At 40.1% G+C, this 13132-nt stretch overlaps 1 protein-coding gene across 1 annotated transcript; it reads right to left on the bottom strand.

Annotated features, from left to right (window-relative positions):
* Positions 1-1892: 1892 nt before the first annotated feature.
* LOC135596704 (eukaryotic translation initiation factor 4G-like) lies at positions 1893-12552 on the bottom strand. The gene is made up of 11 exons (XM_065088777.1): positions 12276-12552; positions 11841-12054; positions 11567-11709; positions 11215-11361; positions 10986-11053; positions 10830-10883; positions 9542-10571; positions 9165-9451; positions 5782-9092; positions 2610-2804; positions 1893-2515 (listed from the first exon to the last, which is right to left on the bottom strand). The coding sequence occupies exons 2-11, from the start codon at positions 12023-12025 to the stop codon at positions 2188-2190; spliced, it is 5748 nt and encodes a 1915-aa protein (XP_064944849.1). The 5' UTR covers positions 12026-12054; positions 12276-12552; the 3' UTR covers positions 1893-2187.
* Positions 12553-13132: the final 580 nt, after the last annotated feature.

The following is a 13132-nucleotide window of genomic DNA, read 5'->3' as shown; positions in this document are numbered from 1 at the left end:
CTTTTTTTAAAAATTATGTTGAAGAATGTACTTGTTAATTCTACTATTACATGCTCTCAGCTGTATAATGATTTGTCTAATTTATATACTTTATCTTCTAGTCAAAAAGACTGATTTAATATCAAATCGATAAACCTATGATTTTTTTCTAGGTGACTAATGCTAATATTGAATAAATTATAAGCCATTGGGGAAAAAGTTTTTGAAAAATTGATACTTAAAATTTGAGCATACCTTTGCAACTAAATCAGTAATAAACTTTGATTTTTACACTTTATTTGAATCTATTACTTCTCCTCGGCCAAATATACTAACTTTCTTTTTCAATAGTTTGTAGTTCATTGCTTGCTCCCATTTTTCTTTCTGAGCTAGAACTTGAAAATAAATAGATTCTAAAGCTAAACATGCAAAATCACCGTATTGATATATCTGTGTGAAAGACTACGATATTTTCTTAGAGATGTTTTAGTATCACTAGATGATATTAGTAGTCCTATATAATGTACACATGTGATGTAGACGGATGATGTATGATGTACATGTCAAGAGGCTAAGGCGGATGATCATTACATATGGAGATGTGTCGAGGTGTAGATAGGACCGATGAGGAGGAGATGGATGATCACATGACATGGAAATGCACTAATGCACACAGATTCTCAGATTCTTTTGTGAGTGATTAAGCCCACTAGCTCCGGCTCATCACATTAGGCTGTGATCAATGATCATTTGGTGTGATTGCTTATGTGTGATATGTGGATGTTTGTATACCTACTATATATTTATATATATTTGCATGCAATGTAGATATATATGTGTGTGACACATCATTTTTAAGAGACCAAATCAAAACCTCTCCCACGATAATATTAAATCCGTAAGTACGAGGCAATTAGATTGACTCACGTGACCTTCCATAATTATAGGAAGAAATTGATTCCCGATGTAGGTTGAGTTAGTCAAGTCCCTCGAGACCCACCTATATTGTGATTTGAGATCTTTCCTACGACATCTAGACATCACCGATGACCTGAGGACATGATATATTTAGTCGAGTCCCTCGAGGGTATATCATCGAATCATACTAATCTTGTAATGATGGTGATGACTTAACTGAACATTATGGTTGGTCTAAGTCTCTTGGGGCTATGATGGTTCGAAGACCAAATAGATTGAAAATCACAAGGAGTTATGATCGGTAAGAATTATCCACCTTTTCGGGTTTAGTGTGAATGGTCAAGCCCCATGATGTTAATACTAAGACATTGATTGGATCCCGATCCCCATTAGAGATTCGGTGTGGATCTCCGATTCACATATCAGAGGGAGTTGTGTGTTTCGTAATAAAATTATGGGAGTAGATTGAGATAGAAGTTCATATCTTGATTGTTTATTTTTATGCAAAATCTGTGTTATTTATTTTTACTGCATCTTTTGTTTCTTAGAAGTTCATATCTTTTGTTTTTTATTTTTACATAACATACTTTATGTCAATCATTTTATTGGTCTAAATTACACGAATTGATTCCATAATTTGAGAATCGTTCTCATGACGAAAAAAATCAGGGATAAGATCACTCGCTGTTTTTTCGAATGTTGATTCTTCTGACACTGTATTCGCTCTTTTTAATTAATATAAGTTTCTCTATTTAAAAAAAAAAGATTAATAAACACCCAAATTAGAAATCATGTTATCTGCGAAGCCTGATGATGATGATGATGATGATGATGATAGTAGGATCTACTTCGGAATGACGCGAACAACTTGCCAGCAACTAATTCATGTAAACATCTCTTATTTAACTACCATAAGTACTACGCGAAACAACAGTTGGAAATCCAAGATACTGATGTTGGTGAATCGAAAGAAAGACACAGGAAAACAAGGACCATTGAAAAATAAGATTTTTCTGAATGTTATTCTTTAGAATCAAGATTCTAAAAAATCTTTATACACCACAGGTCAAAAAGCTTACCTCAATGATTCCGGCTACCAATATCAACTAATAATAAATTGTTCATCTCATATCCTGATGCCAACCTCGTTGAACCAAGGGCAACTATAAGGCATGGATAAATAGAAACCAATATATCATATGAACCCATAAGCAGTGAGAGAGAGAGAGAGAGAGCAATTCTCTGGATGGAACACCCTACAAAACCTAAACATAACTACGGTGCTCTCGATCAAAAAAATGCATCCAACTTTGATTTTATTGGATGCGTTGGTCGAAAGTCTTGCAACGGTAGATTGGAGCTAGCCCGGATCTCATCCAAGACAGTATCTCCTCTTTCTAGTTTTATGGTCTCAAAAATGTTACCGAGCACATCTGCCGCTAGCCCACTCTCTCTTAGACAGCCTGATTCTTCGCCTCCTTCACATAGCAATCTTCCTATGTCTCTCAAAGGGGTCATATCTTCCATCACAACTTTAGCAAAAATACGACCAAGAAACTCAGGTGCTTTTGGAGCATCATTTACGGCATCCTCCAACGAAGAAATAACAGATTCAAACCTGAAAAATAGTGAGGTAATAATCAGAAAAGATATCATCAAGATATAAAAAAGAGTACCTACATTATCTCAGCCATTTTGCCATTCATACATACCCCTGGAGTAGCTGATCTTTATTAAGGAAGCTATCTCTTGATTTGCAAAGCTTAACAATAAGCTTGGCTAGGAGATCTCGTTCCACATCTTTTCTTTCAAAGGAGTCGATGACCCATAACGAGATGACAGAAGGATGAAAACTTGGAGCATTTAATTCCTTGATGCACAACACCACCTCTTTCTCATCCTCGGCACTGGAGAAAAAACTAGGTTTTATATTACTTCCAGACTAAAATCCAAAGTAGTTTTGATATAGAAAAATAGCAACCTAACTACTGCATGGAAGCAATGCTTATCTAACAAGATTGGTGGATGACAGCATGATGAATTAAAAAATAAGAGAAACTATTTCAGAAAGGAAATATGGAAAACATAAACACAAATTTCATTGCTCCATGGTTGCATGAGCTAAATCAGTGACCATAATGGTAAAAGTTTACTAATGAACAAGTAGGCTTGCAAGATGAACGAGGAAAATCCTTCACTACCGCAAAATTTGGCTTTGTTAGAAAAAGAGCAATGAAATTAGAGAACTGATGTTAAGTTGAAAATTTGAGTTAATAATTATAATAGATCTTATACACGACCATATCAGCTTTAACCCTATGCTCTGTGGCTGACCTCTGGAGAACCTTTTCGGCTTTGACCTATGTTTAACAGCTGATCCCAAAGGTCCAAAAGGCCTGGATGATGAAAAATAATTATATATCAAAGAAGTATGAATGATGAAGTGGATGGGGCATATTACCATGCGTGGATCCTTTAAATGTTACCATGTGGGATGGTGCCATTCGACATTGCAATTAAAACAGATGTTAAACCTTTAAATTACAGACAGATTGAAGGGAGAAATATTAACAGCTACTGAGAAAATATGGAAAACAAAAAAAGAAACATAGAGTGGTTAAATCTAGTCCAACTCATCCCATTCTAACCCAAAAAATGCCCTAGCACCTGGTTCTTATGGGACCCATAAAACCAATTTAAGAACATATCGCTAACACATTTATTAAAATCTAACAAACACTCAAAACATCAAATAAAACTAGGGAATCCTCATAACTTAAACTAATGAGACCCAGACTCAACATGTCCATATCTCCCTTTGCAGAAAATCAAGGATATGGCTTCATTATCTGTTTCCTAAGATGTCATTACATAAAAAATTGCTTAAACCAAATAATAGAGCTTGGTGTTAAAAACTGGTATTAAAAGAAAAAAAAAAGCAGATGAATTACTTCTTCTAATAGCATTGCTGGTTGTAATACTTCAAATCTCATGGGAATTTTATTAAATGGAATTCTGACAATGAAAATCTGAAGTATCTACAGAAAATAAAATGCAGGAGCATTGGTGCACTGCAGAGTAGTATAGAGGGAAAAAAGCAGCCAACATATTTCTTCTAACTTTTAGAGGTAACACTTAGTCTCGTGAATCTTTGTTCCGTAATGGATTTTAAACCATCAAAATTGGAAGGATTTTGTCAGGTATGAAAAGTGGTCACATTCTTTAAGTCCTATAAGTAGGGCTCCAGAAAGTTTTAGATTGCTATACTAACGTGAATAGTAAAACAGATCACATACTGCATATGTCCTTTCAGAAAGCAAAGTAATAGGTTAAGCTTCGACAGAAGTACAGAACAAAAAGCAGTCCAAAGGTCGTGTACAGAAGTCCAGAATTAGAGGAAGAGATCTACACATGCTCTTTTGGTAAGAGTCAAGGATATTAAATATCAAATAATACTTTTGATTCTTATGAACAATCAAGGATATTAAATATCAAATAATAGTGAATAAAACAGAATGCTAATAACACTTTTGATTCTGGGTCTGGTATAGGAAACAATCACAATACATTTGCTCAAACAATCCCAAGTCATTTGCTCATGAACCCATCCATGGGCCTCTTGCAAAGCAAGGACACTAAGAGCTGAGCCACATTATCTGAATACAATAGCTCTCTAAAATCAGGGACAATATACAATCGACGGTATCCTTTGTCAATTTGCTTATCTTAATAAAGGTACACTGTCTTTGCTGAAGTTAAGAGTTCAAAGTGTCATCCCAGTTTCTCGTGACATGGTTCTGCAACTGGTATCAAACCTTAATTTTGGTTCCAAGGCAACAATGTAGATTGCCCAGATTTCCTTTTTTCTCATCAATTCCTCTTGTAACTCACACACGTCTTTTTTTCTCTATTATTTCATTTACAATTTATTTGTTACTGTCTCAACTTGCGCTCCATTTGGCAATTACATTCCTCCAGTTTCCTGATGGCTTTGGTATCAGTTCTCGATTGTTAGTTCATCATTTTGGCATGTAGAATTTGTTAAACTGGAAAATATTGTCTTCCAAACTAAAGTCCAGCAACCTACTTTACCTCATTCATTTGACTTGAATCATCCACTTGGTTGATCTTCAAAGCATTGTTCATATTAAAATCTTATCCGTTGGTTCAACTTCATTAGAAATTTAAATTTATCAGAAGAATCTCAAAGTATACATGTTAGTACATCACAGCATCCCCATTTTCTTAGTTTCATCCTAGATTGTTCTTAATGCCAAATTTTCATGGTTATCCTCATAAGGATGAAGTTTTCTAGCCTTTGCTTAGGACAAAAGAGAATTTCAGTGTCTTCAACTTGAGATTTTACTATAATAGGGTCTCGTGAGATTTTAGTGGGGTTATAATGAACATTTTTATCTCGAAAATTTGGTTGCTTTGCTCTACAAGCCCCTCACAGCCTTGTTCAAGTTAAAAATAAAAGAAAAAAGAAGGATCATGCAATGAAGCTTTCAACTGATGGCAATGTTCATGAGATGTTATCTTGCATGTGCTGCACAAATCTTGTAAATTGCAGCATTTGAAATTCTTAGCATGAAATTATCTTATGTCTAACTTTACGGAATCAATAATCCAACTCAAATAGTATTTCATGCTGGTATAAGATGAACACAGAGGTTTAGATATTGAAAAGATCTTTACATGTTTACAGATATTGGTTGAACTCTTAATGTCAAAATGATAAGCAAATGATTGACAGGAAAATATCATTTAGAAGAAAAATAAATCAAGCATTTTCATCATGCTAATTATGAGAAGAAAACAAAAGTACCAAACATCACAAGCATAACTCTCATGACCTACAAAACACATGATTGAGAATGATACCTGTAGAACTCTCTAATTGCCAATATTGATTTTTCTCGTAAAACTTCTTCTGATATTGTTCTTGATTCAGAAACCGAGTTTAGGCTGCCACCTGAAGTGCCATGAGTTCGTCCAGAAGGTAGGATAGACGTAACAGATCTCTCAAAAGTATGATCTGAACTCTTAAAGTCTCTGACCCCGTAGTAACTACTATGAACTAGAAGGTTTAATTGATCAGATGTTGCTCCAGATAACCTATCTGCCATATAACTAGTACCATTTGGACCCGACGTTATTCTACGATGTTCAACAGCTAGAGAAGTTTCAGTAGCTGGAACATTAGAGATTGATGGGTGTCCTTTGATAGACATTCCCCTGGCAAGACCCCCTTGAGGACCAAGGGTAATAGAATCATCATCAGTAGACCTTTGCTGGAGGGGAAGTGACATTGTTCTTGTTTCAAACTGATGCCTATCCTCCACCCGCACATCCTGTTTGCCGTACCCATGGGACTGAAATGGCAATCCACGAGGACCACCAATCTGCTGAGAGTTTGGAGAAGTTAATGGCATGGAACCACGGGGACCATAATCAGCTGCTTGACCTCGTCTTGGGACATTACTATTGATGGGACCACGAGCCAACCTACTTGACTGGGATTGCCTTTCTTGAGCTGCATCTCTGTGAACCTCCTCAATCTTCTTAGGCCCCTCGACTTTCATTCTCTGCTGCCATTTATTCTTCCTAAGATCAATTGCATCTCTCAGCATAAATCTAACACGTGAGGATAGCTTTTGATTTGTTGAGAGCTTTGTCATCATGTCAAAGTATGCATCCATGTGCTCCTTTGCTTTGGGGTGATCTATCATCTCCCCAATTGTACTCATCAATTTGCACAAAGCTTCAAGATCTTCCTCATCAGGATTCTGATATTGTCCCAACAACTTCTTGATGCACTCATGCATGATTCTCTCAGTCAACATCTTCTTTTTGTACAATTCCCCAATTAACCTAATATTGCCCAGCATGCGCCTGCGGGCCTGAAGCCTTTTCACTTCCCTTTCCTCTTTGGTCTGCTGGATCTCACCTTCCTCTTCAACTTTGTTAGCTTCAGCTTGTTCTCTCTCCCCTCTTTCAAATTCCTCTTGACATTTGTTCAGGAGCAGTCTTTTAAAAGTGATCTTTTCATTGTCTTCATTGAAACCCGGTAGTTCACAGGCAAGATGAACACAGAAATTAGCATACATTTCACAGAAGGTTGGTTCCATTAAAGCTTTGTCAAAAATCTGTGAGATCACACCAGTAAGAGTAACTGCATTGTCAATGTTAACCTCCTTGACCTGGGCAAAGAGTTTTTCAAAATTTTGAGGTGTTAACTTGTTAAGGATAGCTTTTAGTTGTCTTTGCTTTGCCTCTTCCTTGTCAACAGATTTGCCCAGTTCATATTTTTTCTCAGCTTTGTGCATAACCTGCAAAGGTGCTTGAGGAGAGGGTATTAAACCTTTTGCGCGTTGCCACTTGTCCGCATCAGGACTTCCACGTGGCATGCTTCCCTGAGATGTCAAGGGTTGTGTTGGTCCTGACAGGATACCTCCTCCAAATTGATTGGATGCCTGGGCACGAGAATTTCTCAGAACTGCATAACTGGCACCTTGCCCAGGTCGAAGACTAACAATTGCAGCTCCATGCCCAGCGTCCAATCTAAGGTCACGTCCAGGGCCAAAAGACACAGGTGATCTGCTCCATTTTTCATCATCCAAATTGCTAACCATACGACGCTCTGACCGAGGACCCGATGGCCGGTCTATGATCCTCCCAGGACTTAGACACGGTGATTTCCCAAGTGGAGTGCTCATCAATGCATCTGCTATGTCAGAACCAATCTCAAAACCTACAGGAAGCTCCATAAACAGCTGCGAGAAGGTCATTAGAAAATCTCTCGAATATTTCTTTCGACTAGTGGCTTCATAACCATCATCACCATCTTGCTTCCCTGCTCCATCAGCTGGCTTTCCATGCTCTAATGTTTTCAGTTTTGAAGTGGATATATCAGCTGCATCTTCCCAGTCATCCAATTCAGCTTTGTTCTGCCCATCTTCCTCACTTGCAGCAACATCCTTTTTAGAATAATCTACATGTGCAACCATTGTGTCAGCTGTTGAGCTATCTATACTTGCTGAGTTACTAACAATCACATTCTTTTCCCCTGGGCCCTTGTACGCATTGTAAAGGTCAGATGCCCCTGCAGCATCTGCTCTCAAAAGTATTTCCCTTCTCTTCTTCTTTCTTCCAGCCACAATCTTAGGCATTGAGCTTTCCAAGGAAGATTTTTCCTTCTGTCCCATGCTTGCCATAGAAATCAGTCCACTAGGCAATTCCATAACTTTAGATCCCAGCTTCTGTGCCACCTCAGAAAGGGATGAATTAGGGACAGGGACCGATTCAATGGGCATAACACCAGAATCAGTCAAACCAACATCCTTGCTATATTTTACTTCACGTGTGGTTGGAAACAAATCAAGCTTATCTTTGCCGTCATTTGCAGATGAAACATCACTAACAAATGCAGTTCCAGAATCAGCTGAGTCCAAAGCTGCATCAATAGGCCTATTTTGTACATTGACTGTCCTATTTATCTCCTCTCTGGTACCAACGTCTTCAACAAAGCTATTCAACGGTTTGTTGTCCGCTGCATTGTAGTCCCTAGATGTCACTTTCTCATAATTTCTTACCCCATCATCTTCTTTTAATGACACAAATTGACATGAAAATTCAGAAGAATTTCTGATGGTAGAAGATGGATGTACTTCAGCATCATTAGAATCTCGCGATGAAACATTAAATACATCAGATTTCCCATGCTCTGTTACGTCAAGCATTTCGTCTATCCTAGCATCCAAAGCTGTATTTGCCACACTCAAGCTAGTATCCAAACTTTTGAAATGTGTTCCATCCACCATAGGGCTCAAAGAAATTGTGGTCTCAGAAGGAAAATCCTCTATGATGGAAACACCATCAGGTGCCAAACCAAATGAATCAGCATGCCCTAGTGAAGCATCTTGGGATGCTTCCTCCTCCAATATTGCTCCAGATAAGCTAGATGCAGCAGGCGTTAAGTTACCTTCACATGGCTTAGTTGTTCCTCCTGAAAGATTCCTGTTTTCAGCTTTAAGGGAAGGCCACATCGAAGAAGCGACCAGATCAGATGCTAAAGGAGTTTCAGTGTTCTCAGTTTTAGTGTGCCCTTCCTGAAAAATAAGTTCTCTCTCAAATCTACCCTTGGTAATTTTCAACAAAGACAGGTTTGCTCCTTCAGGAGAAGATGCATCTAACTGCAAAGATTCAAAATATTCACCAGTCAAATAACAACAAATTGAAAAAGGAAATTAACTAAGAACACAAACCTGAAGATGCTCCTTTTTACTTTGCTTCTTCTGGGTATCCTTCAAAGAATCAGATCTTTCAACAGGTTCTCTTTTCCTGCCATCAGGTCCAAATGGAATTAAGCCAGAGTCAGCAGCTGGTGATTCAGAGATCAATGGCTTTGTTGAGGGCACAGAAGCACCAGCAGTAGAGCTTGTGTTTGCGATAGGCAATGAAACATCAGCTAACAGTTTGGAACCTGACTTAGGCTGCCAAGCAGGTCCATCTGGACTTGTCTCTTTGTTTCTTTGACAGGAACGAGTAGAATCTGCCACAGTCTTTACTGACTTAGGGGCTTTGCAAACAGGCATGCTAATTACCACTGGAGGTGCCAACAAGGAAGCCCCAACTTTCTCACCTTCTGAACCAATGGATGGTTTGACAGTTACATGAACTGTGGCGGGGAGGGAGGTGGAAACTGGTATCTCTTCTGAGTTTATCCCTTTAGTAATGCAACACAGAGAGGATGAATGTGAAGGTTTGCCAACTGGAACATTGTTGACCATGGTTGACTGCATGACAGGCAAGTTTTGCCCACTTTGACTGACAGAATAGCTATATCTTGCAGCTTGTGAGCTCATCGACACCTGCCCACTGGTCAGAGGAACAGTAGTAGTAAAAATAAGTGTAGAAGGGCTATAAGAATTTTGCTGTATTTGGGGGTAATACATCTGAGGAGCAGCATTATACGTTGCAATAGCCTGAGCTTGTGGGATTACATTAGGAAGTGGCCTCTGCCCAGAGGTACCACCATCCTTGGAAGAATCAGTTTTTTTGTCAAGCCTCAACTCTTCATGAGTTTCTGGATGAGTTATTTTCACTGTGGTCCTACGAAGGCCACCAAATTTACCCGGCTGCTGTTGAGGAAATTGTGAAGTAATGCCCATTCCCAGGTTTCCTAATTGTTGGGGTAATTGATGAACAATTGACGGGGGAAACCCTAAACCTTGTCCCTGATGCATCAGTGCCTGTTGTTGCACAAAATGAGGCTGGATGCCAGGAACATAAATTTGCTGTGCAACTTGGGGGACATTGGCCACAGGTAATGTCATCGTCATTTGCAGTGAATTGGCTGCAAGACCTGGTAGCATCTGTGGGCTAGGGCCACCAAGTTGAGGAGGAACTGGTGGTTGTTGAGGTTGAAATGACATAGACATGGGCAAAGGTATCCCAGAAACTGGAAGAACAGATGATTTTGGTGGGGGTACAACTGAGGCAGATGGGACTGGGATGCTTGTATCTCTCTTTGCTTGTGATACAGGATGTTGCTCCAGATTGCTAGACTGATGAGTACCACCACCTACCTTTTTAGTTTGTTGTCGTTGCTGCTCTATTGGAACAGAAGGTATAGGCAATGTTGGAGCAGCTCCAAAGGACTCAGCATGAGCCTGAGAAGTCAGCAAAGTAAAACATCAGTGTGATGATCAAACTCAAAGCAGCCAGGTGTCTGTTGTTAAAACTAGAGGGTCATAAAAATTGCAAGTAAACTCTGTCAAAAAAGTAGAGGGGAAACACATTATGAGGTAGGAAAAGGCCATGCACCAGAGGGAGGGAAAACTGATGCAGAAAACTCCGAACAACTCTTTTTTCTTTTGGGAAAGTGAGAAATGGAAAACATAATTTGTAGTGCTAAAATATCCACAAACCTGGTCATGTTGTTCATCCAGATTTGGCGGAGCTGAGCTTGTCCGAGCAGGAATCTTTGATAATCATAATGCATTTACCAAGTATAAGCAGAACATCACAAGAAACACATGGAAAAGAACCGACACCAAAAATAAAATTACAGAAAAAAATGCTACCTGCAATTCGTTCATGATGCCAGGATTTATTGAGCCAAACTGAAGAGTAAAGGTCTTAGATGCATCCCCTGAAAAGAGCATCACAAAATGAGAATACTGTGAAAATTCTAGTTTTTTCTTGCAGAAATTGGCTCTTGCCGGTACGCAAGTAAAGTTCACAGAAGTTCATTCTTACAGGGCAAGTCGTGAAAAAGAACATGCAACTAATCAAAATGGAATAGCATTGAACCTTTAGGAAGTGTCAAGGGCGTTGAAGAACTTGAAGCTCCAGTAGCAGACTGAGAAGATGGCACCTTTGGGATAGCTCGGGATGCATTTCTGGGGGTCAGCACATCCATCGGTTTTGCACTGCCTGGGGCTGGTGCATCTGAAAATCCTACAAAGAACCGGCATCAGGAAAACTCTATGATTCCAGTTGAAAGAAAACATGTAATAATTACAAACAGATCACAATTAATACACAGGGATTCTAACAAATTAAGAAACTATTTCTAGGTTCTGGCTGCTACTGCTAGGGCTAGCAATGGTCTTTGAAGAGGGGAATCAAAGAAAAAAAAAGACAATTAATTTGGACAGTTTACCAGGAGAGGGAGCCGGGGCCTGACCACCATTCTGAACAGCCCGATGGACAGTAATAGCCGGAGCAGCACCACTCGCTTCAGAACTCGCGGTTGTGGGATTTATCCTAGATTGACCCCCGTGTCCATTACCAGATTTCTTGAAGCTACAGAGACCGACAACGAAAGAAATCCTTTAGGAACCCTTTCTAAAACCATTCACGCATAGAAGCAAAAACGCCAAGCCCCATCGGCGACAAAGAGGATACCGATCAGAAAGAGAGAGAAGAGATGTCACCTTCGGTTCGTCGACAATGACGAAGGAGTAGCAGGGGATGCAGAGATGGGGATAGGAGGAGGGGCGGAGCCGCCGCCGCCGCCCCCGCCGCCAATGGAACTCCTCTGCTGGCCGGAGCTGCCCGGTCGACCGGGTTTCCTAAGCTGCCCCTGGATCCTCTCAGCCCTGGATTGATAGACGGACATAAATCCTGACCGCACTTCCTCGTCCAAATCTGAACGATCACAACCAAAAAAGAACCAAAACGCCATCAAGCAACGAACAAACGATCGATACCACGAGATCAAACCCTAAAGATTTCACCTTCCTACGGCTTCCGCAAGTAATTCTATCAAGAAAGAAGCAAAAAAGAAGCGCTTTTTGCCTTGTCCTCCGAGCTACATAAAACATAAATGAAAGTGATCGGGGCACAGGGGTGGGGATCCAACCACTCACCTGAGAGCTCAAGAGCGACGAAAGCGGGTGATTTAGGAAGATTGGGACTCCCCGTCAGTGGAATGCGATCGGAGCGGGAATCATTAAAAGCACAGCACAAGAAAGAGGAGCATAAAAGAAAGAGGAGGATAAGAGAAGAGGAAGGAGTATGGAAACCAACCGAGAGAAGGAGATTAAGAAACAGGAGAGGCAGAGAGAAAGACGACGAGGGTAAATTGGGGAATGGAGGAGGGGAAAGCAAGAAAGAAAGAGAAAAAAAGAAGAAGAAAAGAAATAATCACGAAGAAAGAGGAAGAGGGTTAGGATTAAAAGGAACGACGACGCAAGGAGGTCAAACCCTAAGCGAAGTCGACCTGCCTGCGTCCGACCCAAATTTGATCGGGTTGCCTGCCTCTATAGAAGCCCATTACATTTGGGCCTTAAAGCCCACGAATCAAGATCACGGGGAAGCATACGCTGTTAGGAAGAAAACATTCCTACGTTGCTTGACAACGCCATCGATTTCGGTTCCATCAAACAATTCTGGCTTGCTAAAATCTAAATTCAGAGTCAAATCGATAAAGGGTTGATTTTGGAATTGAAATCCGAATCATCGTACAGTAGTATAAAAATGCTTGGCCGATAGTCGGCCAGGAAGAGGAAAAAACAACGAGTGCCTTCCGTGCAGGAGAGCGACTACCTCCCCGAGGTGCAACTATTCCGATCGAGAGACGTCTTCCTCCAAACAGATCCAACATCCCGATCAGCGCCTAGGGCTTTTCGTCTAGGAGAACGGACACCCCCGAGGTTCGACCGTCCTGACCGAGAGACACCAACTAACATCCCGACGACAGCACCCTAACCTACGATCGATCAAC

This window comes from Musa acuminata, chromosome BXJ1-11 (assembly GCF_036884655.1).
Source record: "Musa acuminata AAA Group cultivar baxijiao chromosome BXJ1-11, Cavendish_Baxijiao_AAA, whole genome shotgun sequence".
Lineage (NCBI taxonomy): Eukaryota > Viridiplantae > Streptophyta > Magnoliopsida > Zingiberales > Musaceae > Musa > Musa acuminata.
This window is presented reverse-complemented; position numbering and strand designations above follow the sequence as displayed.

Excerpts from the sequence above, each read along its gene's own strand:
- LOC135596704 (XM_065088777.1), bottom strand. The coding sequence starts at position 12,025 with ATGTCCGTCTATCAATCCAGGGCTGAGAGGATCCAGGGGCAGCTTAGG. Across the intron at positions 11,710-11,840 it reads TCATTGTCGACGAACCGAAG|CTTCAAGAAATCTGGTAATG; the intron begins GTGACATCTCTT and ends CGGTCTCTGTAG. Across the intron at positions 9,452-9,541 it reads ACCATCCATTGGTTCAGAAG|ATTCTACTCGTTCCTGTCAA; the intron begins GTGAGAAAGTTG and ends AGACTGTGGCAG.